We start from the raw sequence: 21,262 nt of genomic DNA on the forward strand, positions 1-21,262 counted from the left end.
AACCTGAGTCGTGACCACTGTCAATGCGTACACTCAAACCGAGAGATGACTGAAGTATCCAAACTTATTTATCAGCCAATGAGATGCGTACTATTGAACCCGGGGAGCAGCACATCAGGGGAAATATTCACCTTAATCTCTGCCCAGTTGGATTTTCACCCTAACAGATATAAATCTCCCCTGAATTTGAGGCAAGTGGATGGAATGGAAAAAGCAGCATTCGGATTCCGTTCAGGGAGTGAGGTTAAAATTCCACTTCCCCTCCCAAGGCTGAGTCCACGCTCACATTAACTGCTGTCCGTGTCATTTTGGGAATACGAAGAGGTCCTGGCCGTCTGACGTGGGATTTGCCCACTCGTCAAGCCACAGCACTAAGATCAGTCACTCTGTGAAACCTCAGAGACTTCAACCCGTTGGTATCAGCGAATGAGAACTCCAACCCTCACCAAGAGTCAAGGTGTCTCAGCTGGGAGAACTGGGATGCCAGAATTTGTGCAATGTGCAGTACAGGATTCAGCAAGCTTCAATGGGCCACTGGAGCTCTGAACAATGCAGTTCCACTTGCAAGCTGATGGGTCTGCGACAGGCCACAACTGAAAGCTGGTTCTGCGAGTATTGGGCCTGAAATAGCGTCCAAAAACTGGCTCAACGAACAAGGAGCTCAGGTAATGCTGAAAACCTGAGTCTGAAATGGAAAATTTCTGCAAAAACTCAGGATTACAATGTCAATTTCTGAATGCTGATTCCATCTCAAGTTGTGAGACAATCCCCAGCCAACAAAATTAAACTGAATAGACAAATTTACAGTGTTAGGATTTCTGCTTACAGCGCTCAATGGGACTTCCCCCTTGTGTCTCCATTTGCACGGAGGTGACAGTGTGAAACAAATATTGATTTATCCGTCTGCGAGGTGCCTATCTGCTACTTGACCCAACAGATGAGGTTCATGGTAAAGACATGGATCAAAACCCCAACCCCCGGACCCTCGCTGTTGGAGCGCTTTGTTGTCTAACTCACATCTTTCCAATGAAAACGCTCAGGACCATTGTCTCGTCGTTGAGCCCCAGGACCTCAGACAGCCTGCGGTACAACTGCACACAAACAAAAGCAAGCAGTCATTAAAAGACAAATATCCAAACCACTGGGACATTGAAAAGCACTTCACAGCCAACCAGGTGTTGTGTCTGCAAATGTGGCAGTCAACGTGCGCACAGCAAAGTCCCTTAAACAGCATGAGATGAATGATCAGCAATTAGTTTTAGTGATGTTGGCTGATGAGGAGACATTGGGAGAGTCCTGCTCGTGCTCTAACATTGCTGTGGGGATTTTACACTCACTTCAACAGTCAGACAGGAGCCCGTTTGCACATCTCATTGAAAGACGGGAGTTCCCGACAGTGTGGCACTCCCCGAGCACTGCAGTGATCTTTCAGCAGAGGGTCACGTCCCTGGAGTGATCCTCAAACCTGGAACACGCTCAGTAGAGCGGAGATCTCCACCATCCTGAGTGAAGCTGATGGTTTTAATGAGCCGAGTACAAAGACTGGCCTCACATTACAGACATCGTCAGCCTGACGGATGCGCTGCTCAGAAACATTAACCCTATTAATGTTACAGAGTACTCACTGATCACAATTAAATATGGAAAACAGCTTCAAAATGCACCTTTACAATTGACCAAATCATAAGATAACTTCTTAGAAACAGAGAGAATAGGAGCAGGAGGAGGCCATATGGCCTCTCAAGCCTGTCCACTATTCATTCTGACCATGGCTGATCCACTACTTCACACTCCCAGTCTCTCCCCATATCCCTGGACCCTTCAGAGTCTCTCTATTTCCTTCAAAAGTATATTCAGTGACTTGGCCTCCTCAGTCTTCAGTGGTGGAGAATTCCACAGCTACACCACCCTCAGAGGGAAGAACGCTCTTCTCTCAGTCCCAAATGATCTACGAAGTACTTGATCTACTTGACCTTTGTTGGCGTGTGCGCTTGTTCCAGCTGTAACACCCCCCACCCGCCTAACTGCTTGCTGCACTTACTCGCTTTCAGTGACTGGTGTACAAGGACACCCGGGTCCCTTTGTCCGTCATCATTTCCCAATCCATCACCACTTAAATAATACCCAGCCACTCTGATTCTCCATCCAAAATGGATAACTTTATATTTATCCACGTTATTCTGCATCTGCCATGTATCTGCCTGCTCACTCAACCTGTCGAAATCACCTTGAGATTGTTAAAGATAGAATCCCTGCAGTGCAGGATGAGCCCATACGGCCCATCGAATCTGTACCAGCCCTCCGCAAGAACACCTTTTTTAGGCCCACTCCCCACCCTTTCCCGGTAACTCCACCTGACCTGCACATCTTTGGACTGTGGGAGGAAACCGGGGCACCCGGAGGAAACCCACGCAGACACGGGGAGAACGTGCAGACTCCGCACAGTCACCTGAGGCCGGAATCAAACCCGGACCCTGGCGCTGTGAGGCTGCAGTGTTAACCCGGGTCCCTGGCACTGTGAGGCAGCAGTGTTAACCCGGGTCCCTGGCACTGTCAGACAGCAGTATTAACCCGGGTCCCTGGCACTGTCAGACAGCAGTATTAACCCGGGTCCCTGGGGCTGTGAGGCAGCAGTATTAACCCGGGTCCCTGGCACTGTCAGACAGCAGTATTAACCCGGGTCCCTGGCACTGTGAGACAGCAGTGTTAACCCGGGTCCCTGGCACTGTGAGACAGCAGTGTTAACCCGGGTCCCTGGCACTGTGAGACAGCAGTGTTAACCCGGGTCCCTGGCACTGTCAGACAGCAGTATTAACCCGGGTCCCTGGCACTGTCAGACAGCAGTATTAACCCGGGTCCCTGGCACTGTCAGACAGCAGTATTAACCCGGGTCCCTGGCACTGTCAGACAGCAGTGTTAACCCGGGTCCCTGCACTGTGAGACAGCAGTATTAACCCGGGTCCCTGGCACTGTCAGACAGCAGTATTAACCCGGGTCCCTGGCACTGTCAGACAGCAGTATTAACCCGGGTCCCTGGCACTGTCAGACAGCAGTATTAACCCGGGTCCCTGGCACTGTCAGACAGCAGTGTTAACCCGGGTCCCTGCACTGTGAGACAGCAGTATTAACCCGGGTCCCTGGCACTGTCAGACAGCAGTATTAACCCGGGTCCCTGGCACTGTCAGACAGCAGTATTAACCCGGGTCCCTGCACTGTGAGACAGCAGTGTTAACCCGGGTCCCTGGCACTGTGAGACAGCAGTGTCAACCCGGGTCCCTGGCACTGTGAGACAGCAGTGTTAACCCGGGTCCCTGGCACTGTGAGACAGCAGTGTTAACCCGGGTCCCTGGCACTGTGAGACAGCAGTGTTAACCCGGGTCCCTGGCACTGTGAGACAGCAGTGTTAACCCGGGTCCCTGGCACTGTCAGACAGCAGTATTAACCCGGGTCCCTGCACTGTGAGACAGCAGTATTAACCCGGGTCCCTGGCACTGTCAGACAGCAGTATTAACCCGGGTCCCTGGGGCTGTGAGACAGCAGTGTTAACCCGGGTCCCTGGGGCTGTGAGACAGCAGTGTTAACCCGGGTCCCTGGCGCTGTGAGACAGCAGTGTTAACCCGGGTCCCTGGCGCTGTGAGGCTGCAGTGTTAACCCGGGTCCCTGTACTGTGAGGCTGCAGTGTTAACCCGGGTCCCTGGCTCTGTGAGACAGCAGTGTTAACCCGGGTCCCTGGCACTGTGAGACAGCAATGTTAACCCGGGTCCCTGGCACTGTGAGGCAGCAGTGTTAACCCGGGTCCCTGGCACTGTGAGACAGCAATGTTAACCCGGGTCCCTGGCACTGTGAGGCAGCAGTGTTAACCCGGGTCCCTGGCACTGTCAGACAGCAGTGTTAACCCGTGTCCCTGCACTGTGAGACAGAAGTGTTAACCCGGGTCCCTGGCGCTGTGAGACAGCAGTGTTAACCCGGGTCCCTGGCACAGTGAGACAGCAGTGTTAACCCGCGTCCCTGGCACTGTCAGACAGCAGTATTAACCCGGGTCCCTGGCACTGTGAGACAGCAGTGTTAACCCGGGTCCCTGGCACTGTCAGACAGCAGTATTAACCCGGGAGAGCTGACTGGTGGTGATTTGATCTGAGGGTCACTCAGGCGAGGGGCAAGGTTGAGAAGGCGGTGCCTTAATGAATAACCTCAGCCGGTACGGGGAACTGAACACACGCTGCTGGCCTCGCTCAGCATCGCGAACCAGCCGACTGAGTTATACTACCCCCACCCCCTCCCCCGCTCCATTTCTGTAGCAATTCCCTGACAACAGACTGATCCATTCAATGCCGCCGAGCTTACACCGAGTGACAGAGGAGATGCTGCACTGCAGAAAGCTGCCGCACACCATTTGGATGAAAGGTGAAGCTGATGCTCTGTCTGTCTGTACCGGCTGATGTTACGCTCCCAGCACCGGCTGATGTTACGGTCCCAGCACCGGCTGATGTTACGCTCCCAGCACCGGCTGACGTTACGGTCCCAGCACCGGCTGACGTTACGCTCCCAGCACCGGCTGACGTTATGCTCCCAGCACCGGCTGACGTTACGCTCCCAGCACCGGCTGACGTTACGCTCCCAGCACCGGCTGACGTTACGCTCCCAGCACCGGCTGACGTTACGCTCCCAGCACCGGCTGACGTTATGCTCCCAGCACCGGCTGATGTTACGGTCCCAGCACCGGCTGATGTTACGGTCCCAGCACCGGCTGATGTTACGTTCCCAGCACCGGCTGATGTTACGGTCCCAGCACCGGCTGATGTTACGTTCCCAGCACCGGCTGATGTTACGCTCCCAGCACCGGCTGATGTTACGCTCCCAGCACCGGCTGATGTTACGTTCCCAGCACCGGCTGATGTTACGGTCCCAGCACCGGCTGATGTTACGCTCCCAGCACCGGCTGATGTTACGGTCCCAGCACCGGCTGACGTTACGCTCCCAGCACCGGCTGACGTTACGGTCCCAGCACCGGCTGATGTTACGCTCCCAGCACCGGCTGATGTTACGTTCCCAGCACCGGCTGATGTTACGCTCCCAGCACCGGCTGATGTTACGCTCCCAGCACCGGCTGATGTTACGCTCCCAGCACCGGCTGATGTTACGGTCCCAGCACCGGCTGATGTTACGTTCCCAGCACCGGCTGATGTTACGTTCCCAGCACCGGCTGATGTTACGCTCCCAGCACCGGCTGATGTTACGCTCCCAGCACCGGCTGATGTTACGCTCCCAGCACCGGCTGATGTTACGCTCCCAGCACCGGCTGATGTTACGGTCCCAGCACCGGCTGATGTTACGGTCCCAGCACCGGCTGATGTTACGGTCCCAGCACCGGCTGATGTTACGCTCCCAGCACCGGCTGATGTTACGCTCCCAGCACCGGCTGATGTTACGCTCCCAGCACCGGCTGATGTTACGTTCCCAGCACCGGCTGATGTTACGCTCCCAGCACCGGCTGATGTTACGGTCCCAGCACCGGCTGATGTTACGCTCCCAGCACCGGCTGATGTTACGTTCCCAGCACCGGCTGATGTTACGTTCCCAGCACCGGCTGATGTTACGGTCCCAGCACCGGCTGATGTTACACTCCCAGCACCGGCTGATGTTACGGTCCCAGCACCGGCTGATGTTATGCTCCCAGCACCGGCTGATGTTACGCTCCCAGCACCGGCTGATGTTACGGTCCCAGCACCGGCTGATGTTACGCTCCCAGCACCGGCTGATGTTACGCTCCCAGCACCGGCTGATGTTACGGTCCCAGCACCGGCTGATGTTACGGTCCCAGCACCGGCTGATGTTACGGTCCCAGCACCGGCTGATGTTACGTTCCCAGCACCGGCTGATGTTACGGTCCCAGCACCGGCTGATGTTACGGTCCCAGCACCGGCTGATGTTACGCTCCCAGCACCGGCTGATGTTACGCTCCCAGCACCGGCTGATGTTACGTTCCCAGCACCGGCTGATGTTACGCTCCCAGCACCGGCTGATGTTACGCTCCCAGCACCGGCTGATGTTACGGTCCCAGCACCGGCTGATGTTACGCTCCCAGCACCGGCTGATGTTACGGTCCCAGCACCGGCTGATGTTACGCTCCCAGCACCGGCTGATGTTACGGTCCCAGCACCGGCTGATGTTACGGTCCCAGCACCGGCTGATGTTACGCTCCCAGCAGCAGGACTCTCCTGGCGTCATTGCCAATATAGTTCCCACAGTTAACACCACTAAAAAAAGCAACACATTGCTGAAAAAAGACATGCTGTCAAATCTTTTCATGTTGCACTCATCAGGGGAGAAGCACGAATGCAAAATTTCAAAGGGAACAACAATTTATACTGCAACGAGAAACGGGGTGCCGATTGGTTGGCAAGCCCGCTGATTGGTCAAGATGGAGACTGTACGAGGGAGCCTTTGCTTTTGCTTATTCAGAAAAGGTGTAATGTCTGGTCACCTTTCACCTGCAGAGGGCAGGTCCCTCTTTATGAATATCGACTGATAATCGTAAACTGGTTGTTTGTGTAATTCACAGCACACACGGGATTGTTCACTCAGTGCTGCCCAATCGCGGAATCACATCTAATGTCAGTTTTGCAGGTGCGGGCTGGCTGAGTACTGTCAGCACTCTGCCCATTACGAATAGCCGAAGAGACGTGCTATTTGATACGATCCTGAGTCATCTGGATATACGGCGCTGCCCATTTGGCTGTTTGCAACAGGCGAAGTACTGACTGTATTCAACCAATCTGTGCTAACAAAATTCAGAACATAATATCTCCAAGGTTAGCTGTGAATCCACAAATGGACAGCACATGGTGAACAATTCTGAGTGTGCTAAGAGTTAAACTGACAACCTATTTAAGATTATCAGTCGGGCTTGCAATGTAGCTCACTGACACTTACTGGAAGCTATGCAGGGACCTGTCCTCTGCGTGTCAAAGGAAGGTGTCCAGACCTTGTCATTATTTCGAACTAACAGAAGCATGGGGGGCAATAGCTCCCTGGTGCATTTGCCATGGGAAAGTCTCGACCAATCAGACCCAACTTGCCAAACCAATCAGCATCCTTTTTTCTCATGCAGGATACATTGCTGCTCCCTTTGAAATTAGGCGTTCTTGTGTCTGTCCCAATTAGTGAAGGATGAAAGGCTTTGACAGCAATACTCAAGTTCCGAACCACAAAGCAATAGACGGTCACTCGCCTGACTTGCTGTTTGCAGGATCTTTCTGAGCTCACACTGACATAACAGCAGTTCATGCGCTTGAGAAGTGACTTAGTGGCTTTTTTAGCACATTTGAGAGAGGTGATTGAAGCGTTTGCAAGTTTTTTCTTTCTGGTCGATCTGATAACACAATTCATGGCTTTTATTTTAATGAACTCCTGCATAATCATCACAAGTTACCACATTGTTATTCTTCAGCAAGCCATAAAAATTTATAAAAATAGAAATTACATCAGAAAACCAATGAAAGAAAACTGATGAAACAGGAGGTCACAAATTAACTGTAGCTCTTTTCACCTTTGAGGATTTCTGGACCTGATCTCCAATGTAGATCTTCCGAAACTGCTCGAAGAAGCTGAGCATGGCCAGTTCCAGCTTCTCGTTGCCTGCCTGAGACAGTCGCGAGTCGGTCAGGTTCATCAGCTGTAAAACACTGAAAGGGAACCCAAAGACGCATGGTCAGACCTCCACAGTGCACACTGCCACGAGGAAACAGTCTCTGGACGGGATCAATACTGGGAGAGGGTCTGATCAATTCATTAATCACTGTCAAGGTAATTATACCACCAGCTCCAAACCCGAAAACCACACACTCGCCACCAGCTGCGAGGTTGAAAAAGGCAGCTCACCACCACCGTCTCACGGGGCAATTAGGGATGGGAAATAAATGCAGGCCTGGCCCCAGCAGCGCCCCACACCCCATGGCTGAATTTAACAGAAGCAGTGGTGGAAGTGTAAATGACGGGATTGGTGGTGATGCAGCAGGTAACAAGCTCTCTCTACTCGGCCACGTTGGCAATAGGCGATTAAATGAGAAACTTTACTGGAAGAGGTACTGAAGAGAGCTTAACCAGCAAAGGGGCAAACAGGGGCATCAGTTCACTGGATAAAGTGTGGAGGAAGGCAGTCTGCCAAAAGCATTGTAAGATACAGATTATTTATTCTCCACCAGCGCAAGCTCCCTATTTCCCGGTCACAGAAGAGACAATTCTCTTCTGTAATTCAGGGCACTTTCCAAGACTCCGGCGGCATTGACTGTTCATCTGAGTGAGTGACGGGCGAGAAAGCAAATGGTTGACAATGTGAAGCAGGAGGCATTTGGAGAGCGGGCTTTTCACCTTGAATTATTTCCTACCCAAATTACTATCGTCCCTCAACGGCTTAGCCCTGATGCTCTGAGATGATTGGAGCTTGCTGTGCGGCTCGATTGTGGGTGCAAGTCTCCCCGGGCCGGAAACGAGGCAGCCCCAGGTGGCAGAAAGAAGAGTCAACTTTGCACTCACCGGCAGACCAGCTCTCCGTCCATTGAATCCTGTTCGTCTGTGCTCGCAAAGGAAACCCGGCCACCAATCACTGCCCCAATAATGTACACCAGCCATGTCAGACGACCTGGGGGAAGAGAACTGAATTAATTCATCCATCAGTAATTCATCTCGGAAAGCAGGTTTACACGTGCAATGTTCCAGTGCAGAAGGATGCCATTCGGCCCATCAAGTCTGCACCGATCCTCTGAAAGAGCATCATCCTACCTAGGCCCAATCCCGCACCCTTGTCCCTGTAGCCCCACCTAACCTGCACACCTTGGACACTAAGGGACAATTGATCATGGCTAATCCACCTAACCTGCACATCTTTGGACTTCTGGGAGGAAACCCACGCAGACAGGGGGAGAACGTGCAGACTCCGCACAGCCCCAAGCCGGGAATCGAACCTGGGTCCCTGGCGCTGTGCGGCAGCTGTTCTAGCCACTGTGCTGTCCTGTTGCGTGTGGACCTCTTGAAAAATAAAGTTTTTAATATCACTGAGAAATATCTTGCAGCATCAGGTAATAAAAAGAATGTGTTTGTCAATTTGGAACTGGGAAGCACTTCAGAAACATGCTTCACAGCTCTACCTAGTGGCCAGAGATACCAACTACAATGTGACAGTTGACACAGCAAAATGAAACTGAGCCCGTTGATATCGCGATTCACAACAGTAAATATTTTCCGAGTTAAACAAGAAAATTCATGGCAACAAGAAGCGAGTTTGTTCATGTTGTAAGAAAGGTTTTAAATGAAGATACATTGGCACAGCTGAAATCACCGATCAGAGCTCTGAGCCCAGGCGGAACAGATCAAAGACTAATCTTGCTGCTCCCTGTTCTTACCTTCCTGCACAGCAATGTCGATCGCACTGGCGTTTGCACTCTGTAACAACTCCTGGTAGGTCTGTGCCGACTGGTCAAAGAGCTGCACCAACAGAGCACATGTCTTCTCATATTCACAGCGACCAATGGTGGATAGTTGATCCAACTGTTGCTGAACGAGACCAGTGTCATCGAGAGGGTCCTCCAGTCCGTCCCTGGGGACAACAAACACCCGCTCAACTCCAGCCCCAAGCAATCCATTCTCCTGCTGCTAGAAACCATCAGGTATCTCATTTCTCAATCTAGCTCAGGCAGAAACATCACCAGTCGACTATTTACACAATGCCATTTCCCTTTGCATTCCCACAGGCTGAGCTCTGCTTCTGCAGGATCTGTTTAACCCAAAATACAAGCGTCACTCTACCTCAGAATGATGTGGATAGATTCTAGTCTGGAGGTGATGTATGCTTTCGTGACTTCAGGCGTATACGTTTCCAGCATGTGGGGTTCTGTGGCTTTGACGTACGGTACGGAGGCAGCCAAACGCTGCCACAAACTAAGCAGGTAGTGTACACTGTTAGGGGCAAACTCCCAGTGCTATAGGAAAAACAGAACAAGAGAGACAACCGTGAAAAGGCATGAATGTCTTCAGTTTGGAAGCTAAATCCTGGCTGCACATTTCTCTGGTAGGTTGAGTCGTTCAGAGCTGAAGGATAATGCAGAATGGAGAATCGGTCTGCCCACCAGGCAATGCTGGGGTAAGGTGGATTAAATATAGATTTACCCAATACTGCACCTCAACCAGCCTGACAAGACCATGAATCTCACTGTTAGTTTCATCAGCTTTCCCAGCAGCCTCTGCAATTGCTCTCAAGTCACCTTGCTTCGAATTGAGTTCTGCAACTTCTTTTTCTTTTTTTTAATTAAGGGGCAATTTAGCGCGGCCAATCCACCCAGCCTGCACATCTTTTGGGTTGTGGGGGCAAAACCCACGCAGACACGGGGAGAATGTGCAAACTCCACACAGTGACCCAGAGCCGGGATCGAACCCGGGACCTCGGCGCCGTGAGGCAGCAGGGCTAACCCACTGCGCCACCGTGCTGCCCGAGTTCTGCATCTTCAATCGGGTCAGTCTGATTGAAGAACCTGACACAGAGCCGATTCCAAAACTCAAACACTCCGCCAACAGTGGACCATGGACCCACCTGGAGAGTCTGTCCACAGTGGCCAGGCAGCCAGTTAACCAGCGGCAGGCTGACAGCTAAAAGGGGACTGCAGCAACCGGTCAGTACCCTGCACAAAATTCAAGGAATTGCAGACGAGGCCCCAAAGATATTATCATTAACCCGAGGCAGCCAGGTGTGACTGTACCGTCAAGCACGTTGGTTAGGTTAATACCTGCAGACTGGTGACAGTGAAATTAGCAACCAGTCGGATGACCTCAGGATAGTTTTCCACTTTCACCAGCTCGCCCAGCTGATAGTTACTCTTCAGCCGAGCCAACAACCTGCAGAACTCGTGGTAATTGTTCGGGTCGGACAAGCCCTGAAAAAAGAACGTTTATTTTACAGGTTTTCGACATAAACAGCTGAACATAACAGTGAGAAGGAGCGGCCTGATTGGCTGGTCCATAAATATTAAGCTTCAAAACAATGAAACAATTGCATTGATGTGGCCAATGTATTCGCACTACCCAATAATCATTTCAATAACGATTCTGAGTCTGCATTGTGAATCATGAGGTACACTCACATCAAGCTCGTCCAGTGGTGTGGAAGAGATTGTGGAATGATAAGTGTGCTCTCGGCTCTCCTGTTAGCTCGATGAATAATTTAGAATCATTTTGCCGACCATGGGTTTTCTGGCTGAGAACGCAGGTAGCTGAAGTTAGGATACAGTGCGGCTGTTACTTCACGGAATGGCAGGCTCAGGGAGCTGAATAGCTGACCACTGCTCCTCTTTGTAACAGCAGCTACGGTTAGTGGATGCGAATTGTTGGGCAACAGGCACACAGGAGAAGAAGGACAGACACAGGGAGACGAATATTACTGTGCCAGGGAGAAGGCATGGGGCAATAGAATGCTGGCGGGTTGGGGGGGGGGGGCAGAGGGTTGGAATGTTCATTAACTTCATCACTGGCAGAAAGGCAGAGGTCAGCTTTCCCAACTAGAGGCCAGTTCAGGCACTAAAGTGGTCAATTAAAGGCCTCTTCCTGCCTCCATTGGCCACCATCCCCAGTGGCACCACGGAGTATGAAGAGCTGCTGGCTCTCTAACTGGCCGACAGCTCCTGGAAGTGGGATCTCTCCCCCCCGAGGGACAGGACCCCGACAGAGGTTGATTTGCTGTCTGATTGACAACGGTGCTCCCTGGGACGGCTGAGGAAGGGTCACCCCCAGCTATCCAGGCCGTCTCTGGCGCTACTCCAACAGAATCCAGCCCAGAGAAACAAGCCACTCTGAGATTTAAAAGAACCCTGGTTATTGAGGAACACAAGGGTGAATAGACACCATATTATTATTTCTCATCTGATTAAGGTGGGAATGTGAATGCCAGATAGAAAATCAGCCCCGATCTTACTGCCAGGCACAACTGCCCAATGAAGGGTTGTTTAAACACGTCAGTTTGCTTCACAAACAGGTCACCGTGATCACACGGGAAAGAAATTTCCTCTCAATCCCACTCCTCTTCCGAGATCCTCAGTTTTACTGTCCATTACCTGTGGATTTTCTAATATCCGCTTCACACCGTCCACCAAGTGAGACAGGAACTTTGCCCTTTCTGCGTTGTTAAATAGCGATCTCCGGACTGAAGCGATCTGTACCAAACAGGACAACACCTGGAAGGGGGAGGGGGGGGGGAGAAGAAAAGCCAAGGTCAGTAAGAGGAGCTTGACAGAACGTGGAGATGTCTTTTGCTGAAGCGACTGTCATGTGTGACGATACTCCCGAGTGCGTGTGAGCCCATTCCACAATGGCAGCGACAAAGAAATAACTGTAAGCCTTCATCCCCATGTGATATGCACTGTTGCTTCACAGCGCCAGTGACCCGGGTTCGATTCCCGGTTTGGGTCACTGTCTGTGCGGAGTCTGCACGTTCTCCCCGTGTCTGCGTGGGTTTCCTCCGGGGGCTCCGGTTTCCTCCCACAAGTCCCGAAAGACGTGCTGTTAGGTGAATTGGACATTCTGAATTCTCCCTCTGTGACCCGAACAGGCGCCGGAATGTGGCGACTAGGGGCTTTTCACAGTAACTTCATTGCAGTGTTAATGTAAGCCTACTTGTGACAATAATAAAGATTATTATTATAAACAATTGGTTAAAAATTCAGGTGGATAATGTGGAGAACCCTTTTCCTTCCACAGTGATTTGGGACAGACTGCCAGAACTGAAGCAGATTCAATGGTGAATCCAAAAGGGAATTAATTGGATCAATCCTCGAAGGGGAGAAATTTGTGGGATATGGAGAAGACCAGGGGAGTGAAGGAACTGGATACTTCCTTCAAAGACAGACACAGCGGGCTGCACGAACAGCTGTCTGGAAGCAGCAAATGGGATTTCACTTTTCCAACCACATCCCATTCCCGGTGCTGGGGTGGGAGCTCGCTCACTGGAGCCTCGCACTCCGGCATTCCCCTGCCAGCACAGGCAGCAGCAAACACAATGCAAGTCTCCTCCTCCTGACAGGATAGGGGACATCCCTGAAAAGCAAATCATACTGCCCATAACACAGGATCGTATTCCCAAAACATACCTCCCCCCAACTCCAATCATACCTGAAGTACCAATGACACAGTGTAACCTATTTTCCTTGGATAGAGACTTGCCTGCACCTTTGCAGGAGCCAGTTAAGGATTGTTAAACCACAAAATAAAGAAACGAAATACAGAAAAAAATTGCAAAGACATGAGTTCGGAGAGGATACTTTAAATGTCTGCCACTGCAGGTCTATTGAGCGATCACCCCTTAACCAAAACTGCCTGTTCACTTTTGCTCCCTCTGCTTTCATGCCCTTATTTATGTTTACAATATTTGTCTCAGACCCTCCCTTTCCTCCCTCACACGGAATGTAAAATGATCACTGTTACCTCAGAGCGCCTCCATTGTGGAATTATTAATTAATCCTTCAATATAATTAATATTAATATTAATTATTACTTGCACAATACTGGGCCTAGAATAGCCCTGATTAGCTCCAGAACATGCTGATCGAAGAAATTATCCCAAAAATATTTGATAAATTCATCATCTGTCCTGTCGTTGCCCATCTGATTCTTCAAGTTTATATATTGATGAAAATCCCATGTGATCATCGCTGTACCTTTCTGACAAGACTATTCAATGTAGGAACAGAAGGATGCCATTCGGCCCATCGAGTCTGCTCTGCCATTCAATGATATCCTGGCTGATCTGGTGTGATAATCCACAACTCCACTTTCCCACCTTCTCCCTGTAACCCTCGATTCCCTCTCTGATTAAAACTCTCTCTCAGCCTTGAACACACTTAACGCCCCGGCCTCTACAGCTCTCTGCGGTAAAGGATGCCACAGATTCACTCCCCTCTTGAGAGAAGAGATTCCTCCTCATCTCTGTCTGAAATGGGCGACCCCTCACTCTGAATCCTCTGGTCCTAGACTCTCCCACAAGGGGAAACAACCTCTCAGCATCGACCCTGTCAAACCCCCTGAGAATCCGATATGTCTCAATAAGGTCGCCTCGCATTCTTCTAAACTCCCAATGAGCACAGACCCAACCTACCCAACCTCTCCTCATAAGAAAATCTCTCACACCCGGGATCGACCGAGCGAACAAGCTCCCATTATTTCTTCCTTTATACCCCATCCCACTGTGATATTACTGTTAGGGGGTCTGTGCACCACTCCCACATCCCTCATCTCTACCCAAACTGCTTCTATATCCTGGTGTCTAGAACCAAGGTCATCCCTCTCTATTGTGCCAATGTTGTCTGTAAGTAAAAGGACCACCACCCCTTCACCTCTTCCCAACTTCATATCCTTCCTGAATGTCACATACCCTTGAATATTTAAGTCCCAACCAATATCATTCTGTAGCCATGTCTCTGTAACAACCATCAGATCATACTTATTAACCTCTGTCGGCACTAATAGTACATCGGTTTTACTTTGAATACTCTATGCATTCAGATATAGAGCCTTAAGTCTTGATCTTTTATTGTTTTAGTAACCTCTAGTCTTATCTGTTGATTTACTCTTGGATTTGTATTCCCGGTCCCTTACTGTCACGGCCTGTTTTTCATTTCCCATGTTAATAGTTTCTTGCCTTGCCTCTACTCTTTGATGTGCCACATTTGATCCCTTGCCCTCACGACTTAGTTTAAAACAGTCTCTACTTTTGAGAGGTGTGCGGCTGACCCCAGCAGAGGGCGAGCCCACCCCAATAGTGCAGCCTCCACTCCCCCCAGTGCTGAGGCCAGTGCCCCACAAACCTGACCTACTTCTCCCACACCAGGCTCTGGGCCACGTCGCCATCTCTCCACGTTTCTGCACTCTATGCCAATTTGCATGTGGGTCAGGTAATCATCTGGAGATCACCACCTTCCAGGTTCTGCTTTTTAATTTTGTGCCTCGCTCCTCATATTTGAATCACGACAACTGGATCCTCCCCCTCCCACTGCAGGTTCCTCTCCAGCCCTGACCAGGTGTCCTGAAACCTGGCAGCGGGCAGGCAACACAGCCGCCTGGACTCTCGTTCTTTGCTACAGAGACAGTATCAATCTCCCAACTATACTGACCCTTACTACAACTACATTCCTTTCTGCTCCCCCCATTTGAATGGCTTCCTGTAACATGCTCAGTTTTTACAAATTCATTCGTGGGATGTGGGTGTCGTTGGTTAGGCTGGCATTTATTGCCCATCCCTAGTTGCCCCTTGAGAAGGTGGTGGTGAGCTGCCTTCTTGAACCGCTGCAGTCCCCGAGGTGTAGGTACACCCACTGTGCTGTTAGGGAGGGAGTTCCAGGATGTTGCCCCAGCGACAGTGAAGGAACGGCCGATATATTTCCCAGTCGGGGTGGTGAGTGACTTGGAGGGGAACCTCCAGGGGGTGGGGTTCCCAGGTATCTGCTGCTCTTGTCCTTCTCGATGGTAGTGGTCGTGGGTTTGGAAGGTGTTGTCTCAGGAACCTTGGTGAGTTACTGCAGTGCATCTTGTGGATGGTCAGTTAGCTTATCCAGCCTGCAGCCCCCTCTCTCACCCAACCAGGCAGAGAGCAACTCAAACTTATTGGACAATTACAGAGGCTGACACTCCTGTCCCTGGCCACAGGCCAAATCAGAAGGCCCTATCCTACGAGGTGTGTCTGCCTCCAGGTACAAAGCATCCTGGTAACTTTCCCCCTCCCTGATGCGCCGCAATGTCTGCAGCTCAGCCTCCAGCTCCACCACTCTGAGCCAAAGTTTCTCGAGCCGTGTTTGCCCTGGGGTACACCGGCTCCCAGGAGCTCCTACATGCTGCAGCCTCGACAGATCACCTGTCCTGTCATCCTCAATGTGCTTTCATTACTTACTTAATTATGTGATTCGCTTCTTTATTTTTCTCTTAAAAATGATCATTATCTTTGCCAAGTTTGTTGACCATTTTAAACCTGAGGACTGGGACAGACCATAACCACTTCTGAAATGCTCACCAAACTTTCCCTGTCGTGGAGGAAGAACCAGTTCCACAGAGGATGAGAAAGGTGGAAAAAGCAAAAGGAAATGAACACAACAGGTCCTTTCCCTCACTCCCCAAACTCTCAGCTGTGCTCTCAGTCCTTCAGCTACATTCCCTTTGCCCGGAGGACACCATTCGGCCCATTGGAGCGACTCCACCATCACTAAGATCATGACCAATCTGACTGTCACCTCAACACCGCTGCCCTGCCTGTGCCCAGAACCTGCCCGTGGAAAATCCATCCAACTCAGCCCTGAATCTGTTCAATAACTCCACTGCCCTCCAGGAAGAAAACCCCAATGGCAAATTACCCTCAGATTGAAGAGATTCCTCCTCACCCCAGGTTTAATTGGGAGACCCCTAACCTTTAATCTGTGCCCCCAGTTTCAGATTCCCCTGCACGAGGATACCAGGGATTATTTGTGCTCTCCAAGAGGATTGTCAAATTGTGCACATTAACTTTCAGAAAGCACAAGGGAATAAGGTGACAGCTGGAGCAGGGTGAATGATCCAGCAGACCTAACCAGTTCTACCTGTTATTGTGATCAGTCAGACAAAACCAGCTCGCCCTCTTACTCTGTCAGCAAATGGAAGTTACCAACAATCTCGCCCAATATGCTTTTTCTCAATTCCCTTCTGGGATTTTTAAAAATCACACTTGCGGAAGGAGGCAATTGAAGATGAGGAGAGTAGCTCGAATGATACAGTTGGCAGCACTCTTTGTGAATTGGTATCGGTCTCCAGCCCAGACACACGGGGAGGGTTCGTGGCAGCGCCCAAAAACCCAACCAAAACAAAAAGATTGATGTGAAAGTGATTGTGGCAACGCCACGTAACAAGGGGGAAGCTGCAAGAGGGGGAGGGACGGGCAAGAGGAGAGAGCTGTTCTCAGGGCACTGGCAGGAATGGCAAGTGGAAATGAAGTGGGGATCTGACCAAGGTGTTTGAGATGAGGATGGGGTTCTTTCGGGTAGGTAACGATAAACAATTTGTCCTGGTAGCGACGGTTAGGCCAACAAGGAGTTAAGTCAGGAAGCACATCTTCACACAAGTAGCACAAATCTGCAACTCTCCCTCAAAATGATGTTGAACCTGGGATTCAAATCAAAATGTCTTTTTTTTCCCATAAGGTATTCAGGATATGAAGTTCATGCAAATGAGCCCTATTTATATTTACCCGATGGTTTGATTTTCGAGTTTGGGGAGGCACAGTGGTTAGCACTGCTGCACCACTGCGACGGGGACCCGGGTTGAATTCCAGCCTCGGGTGACTGTGTGGAGTCTGCATGTTCTCCCCGTGTGTGCGTGGGTTTCCTCCCATAGTCCAAAGATGTGCAGGTTAGGTGGATTGGCCACACCAAATTGCCCCTTCGTGTCCACATGATGGATGGGGTTGTGGAGACAGGGTGGGGGAGTGGGCCTGGGTGGGGTGCTCTGTCAGAGGGTTGGTGCAGAATCAAAGGGCCTCCTCCTGCACTGTAGCTATTCTATGATTCGCTTCTATGATTCTTTTTTTTTTCAAACGCATTTTATTCAAACTTTATCAAAGTAGGCTACAGCAAATGAACACCCCGGGAAACATTCTTCCCAACAATCAACGATACAGTTTGTACAGATTTTTCTCCTTTTCCACCCCCCCCCCGATGAACAGCTCCTCAAACACGGTCACAAACATCCCCCAACTTTTCTCAAACTACCCGCTGAGCCCCTGAACTACTTTATCTGCTCTAACCGCAGGAAGTTGTACAGGTCACCCAACCAAGCTGCTACCCCCGGTGGCGATGCCGACCGTCACTCCAGCAAAATTCCAGCCGTGCAATCAGAGAGGCGAAGGCCACGACATCGGCCTTCCTCCTCTCCATGAGCTCCGGCTTCTCTGAAACCTCAAATATCATCACCAAAGGGTCCGGGTCCTCCTCCACTATCCTGGCTAAGACCGCGAACACTCCCGCCCAGAATCTTCCCAATTTTTCACAACCCCAGAACATGTGCGTGTGATTTGCTGGCCCCGCCCACACCTCTCACACCCATCTGCTACCCCCTGAAAGAACGCACTCATTCTCGCCCGAGTGCACCACCTTAAACTGCATCAGGCTCATCCTTGCACAAGAGGTCCCATTTACCCTACGCAGCGCCTCACTCCATACTCCCCAATTGATCTCCATTCCCAACTCCGCTTCCCATTTCTCCTTGATCTTCACCACCCGCTCGCCTCCCTGCTCCCCCAGCCACTTATATATATCCCCAATTCTTCCCTCCCCTTCCACATCGGAAGCAGCAGTCGCTCCAGCAGGGTGTATCCCGGCAACCTAGGGAACCCCTTCCAGACATTTCGTGCAAAGTCCCTAACCAGTATATACCTGAACTTACACCCCTCGACAGCTCTACCCTCTCACTTAGCTCCTCCAGACTGGCGAACCCTTCCTCCAAATACAAATCCCACACCTTGACCAGCCCCACTTCCCTCCACCTCCTGTATACACTATCCACCCCCCCCCCCCCCCCCCCCCGGCTCAAACCCATGATTCTTGCACAGCGGCGTTAGCACCGACATCCCTTCCACCCTAAAATGCCTCCTCAGCTGATTCCATATCTTCACCGTGGACTGCACCACTGGGCTCCCTGAATACCTTCTCGGAGCCATTGGCAACGCTGCCGTCACCATAGCCATCAAACTAGACCCCTGACAAGATTCCTCCTCCATCCTAACCCACTCTATCCCTTCTCCTTCCCACCACCGCCGCACCTTGTCCACATTCGCCGCCCAATAATAATGAAGCAAGATTGGCAACTCCAACCCCCCCCCCCTTGCTGCCTCCGCCTCTGTAGCAGGGTCCTCCCCACCCTTGGCACCTTCCCCGTCCTTACAAAGTCAGAGATGATTGTGTCCACTTTCCGAAGAAAGGCCTTTGGTATAAAGATCGGGAGAGCCTGAAAGATAAACAAGAACCTCGGCATAATATTCACTTTCACCACTTGGACCCTCCCCGCCAACGTTAAGTGCAGGGTATCCCGGGCAGCATGGTGGGTTAGCCCTGCTGCCTCACGCGCCGAGGTCCCAGGTTCGATCCCGGTTCTGGGTCACTGTCTCTGTGGAGTTTGCACATTCTCCCCGTGCTTACGTGGGTTTCGCCCCCACAGCCCAAAGATGTGCAGGGTAGGTGGATTGGCAACACTAAAAAAATTGCCCCTTAATTGGGAAAAATGAATTGGGCACTCTAAATTAAAAAAAAAAAAGTGGTGTATCCCACCTCTTAAGATCCTCCCTGGCCTCCTCCACCAGCTTCGTTAAGTTCCACTGATGGAGCCCCGTCCATTCCCTCGCTACCTGAATCCCCAAGTACCTAAACCTGTCCCTCGCTACCGTAAATGGCATCCCCCCTAAATTAGCCCGCTGTGCCAGCTCATTCACTGGGAATATCTCGCTTTCCCTACATTCAGCTTGTATCCTGAGAACCCCCCAAACCTCCCCAACAGGCCCATAATCCTTCCCATACTCTCCAACAGATCCGATGCTCCCTCTGTCCCCTCATTATCCTCTGCCACTCTGCCGACCCCCTGAGAGCCATTGGCAACGGCTCTTCTATGATTCTGATCTTAATGCCGAAACATCACTGCGGATAAATACTAACGCATAACACAAAGACCTTTTTCGTACCTGCGTCAGCAATTAATGGGTATAAGGACTTCAACTTTAGATGCAGCCTCCCTGGTGTGCAATGTAACCCAGAGAGAGAAACGGCTTTGAAGCCAGTCACCCTCCGTCCGCGACATGGGGCGTGGGTCAGCCAAACTCAGCACCACAATTTAAACTTCCAACAGCTCACGCCTCGCTATTTCACACTGGTTCAGCCACGTAATATGACTGGGTCCTGATAAACGTTAAGTGCAACTCACCAGAGGGGACAGTGATGGAGGGATGGAATGGTACAAGTCGAAAAACAACTGCAGAGTTGACGAATCCAGGAAAGCTGTTGGGAAAAGAAGTGGAGGTTTTAACTTGACAGGCATGAAACAGCAGGAAATAAACATCACCCTGGCATCAAGTTTGGCTGAGTATGAATCTGTCATTAAAGATACACAGCATTGAAGAGGTGCTAAAAGGCAAGGTGGATTGCAAGAGGTGGTCACACACAAATACATTTTCAGAAACCGCCTGGGTACAAAGAACGATCATGTGAAAAGGTTTTCTCTGTACAGGTTGGGCATTCCTTATCGGGAAGGCCCTGCGATACAGGGCATCACTGCTCATCTCCTCAACTCCCCTCCATTGTAAGGTCAGAAGTGAGGGTGTGTGCAGCTTGGACTCTGCAACACCTAAGCTAATGAAGCAGTTCATGTCCGCTGAGAAGTGACCAGAAACACTCACATGTCACAAGTGCTTGGCAATGGCCATCTTTGGGGGGGGGGGGGGGGAGGTTTTCTTTATTAAGGTAAATCATCCAGCAAAAATTCTGACAGGAAGTGGGTACATACAGCCATCTGCCCTTTTCTCAGAGATGTTCATTGCCATTAGAAACCCGTTTTACATGATTGCAAAGGTTTTTCTTTACAAAAATGACAAATTTAAAATTAAAATATTTTTCACATTAGATTTCCAGGCCCCACATTTTCTTTTCACCAAAATATTTTACCTGGCTACGAAACTAACCCACAAAACCACTGGAATGCTTTAACACAAACAACTTTCTCCTTACTCTTCCCCACGTGTAATAGCCTCACACCACAAATACCTGGTGAATTTAAATCAGACCTTTTTGAAGTATGACACAAGACAAACATTGACAGAAGTCAATAACTACCACCATTTACTTATCCCACATATCACACTAACTACGACTATCACAATTTTAAAACAATGATTCTTTCGGGTTTGCTTACCCCCAAATAATCTTGAGATGTGGGTGTTTCCATAATTAAATTCATGCTAAAAAAAACCTTGTATTGATAAAATCGTTCCTCTCTGTTAACAATGCAGCATGGAGGTATGGGTGCCATTGATGGAGTTGACGGGCAGATGCAGTTCCTCTGACTTGGCTCCTTTTTCTTCACACTTTCAGCAGACTGTGCCTCGTCGTTTTGGGCTTCTCCATTCTCAGAGGGAGCTTCTTCCTTTGCATCCTCTTGGTCAGGCTCTTCTTTGCCTGTTGCTCCTTTCTTTCCTTTTGCTGCCGCTTTCTTTTCCTCCTTCTTG

General features: G+C 50.6%; 1 protein-coding gene across 1 annotated transcript in view; it reads right to left on the reverse strand.

Annotated features, from left to right (window-relative positions):
- The window catches only part of xpo7 (exportin 7), a 136,980-nt gene that overhangs the window by 32,675 nt on the left and 83,043 nt on the right, over positions 1 to 21,262 (reverse strand). Inside the window, exons 8-15 of the mRNA XM_072485574.1 lie at positions 19,966 to 20,039; positions 12,099 to 12,218; positions 10,779 to 10,925; positions 9,805 to 9,977; positions 9,402 to 9,595; positions 8,536 to 8,641; positions 7,550 to 7,685; positions 1,018 to 1,091 (exon numbers count right to left, since the gene is read on the reverse strand). Of these exons, the coding sequence (XP_072341675.1) occupies positions 1,018 to 1,091; positions 7,550 to 7,685; positions 8,536 to 8,641; positions 9,402 to 9,595; positions 9,805 to 9,977; positions 10,779 to 10,925; positions 12,099 to 12,218; positions 19,966 to 20,039 (1,024 nt within the window). The remainder of the gene's footprint in view (positions 1 to 1,017; positions 1,092 to 7,549; positions 7,686 to 8,535; positions 8,642 to 9,401; positions 9,596 to 9,804; positions 9,978 to 10,778; positions 10,926 to 12,098; positions 12,219 to 19,965; positions 20,040 to 21,262) is intronic.

The sequence above is a fragment of the Scyliorhinus torazame genome, chromosome 20 (assembly GCF_047496885.1).
Source record: "Scyliorhinus torazame isolate Kashiwa2021f chromosome 20, sScyTor2.1, whole genome shotgun sequence".
Taxonomy (NCBI): Eukaryota; Metazoa; Chordata; class Chondrichthyes; order Carcharhiniformes; family Scyliorhinidae; genus Scyliorhinus; species Scyliorhinus torazame.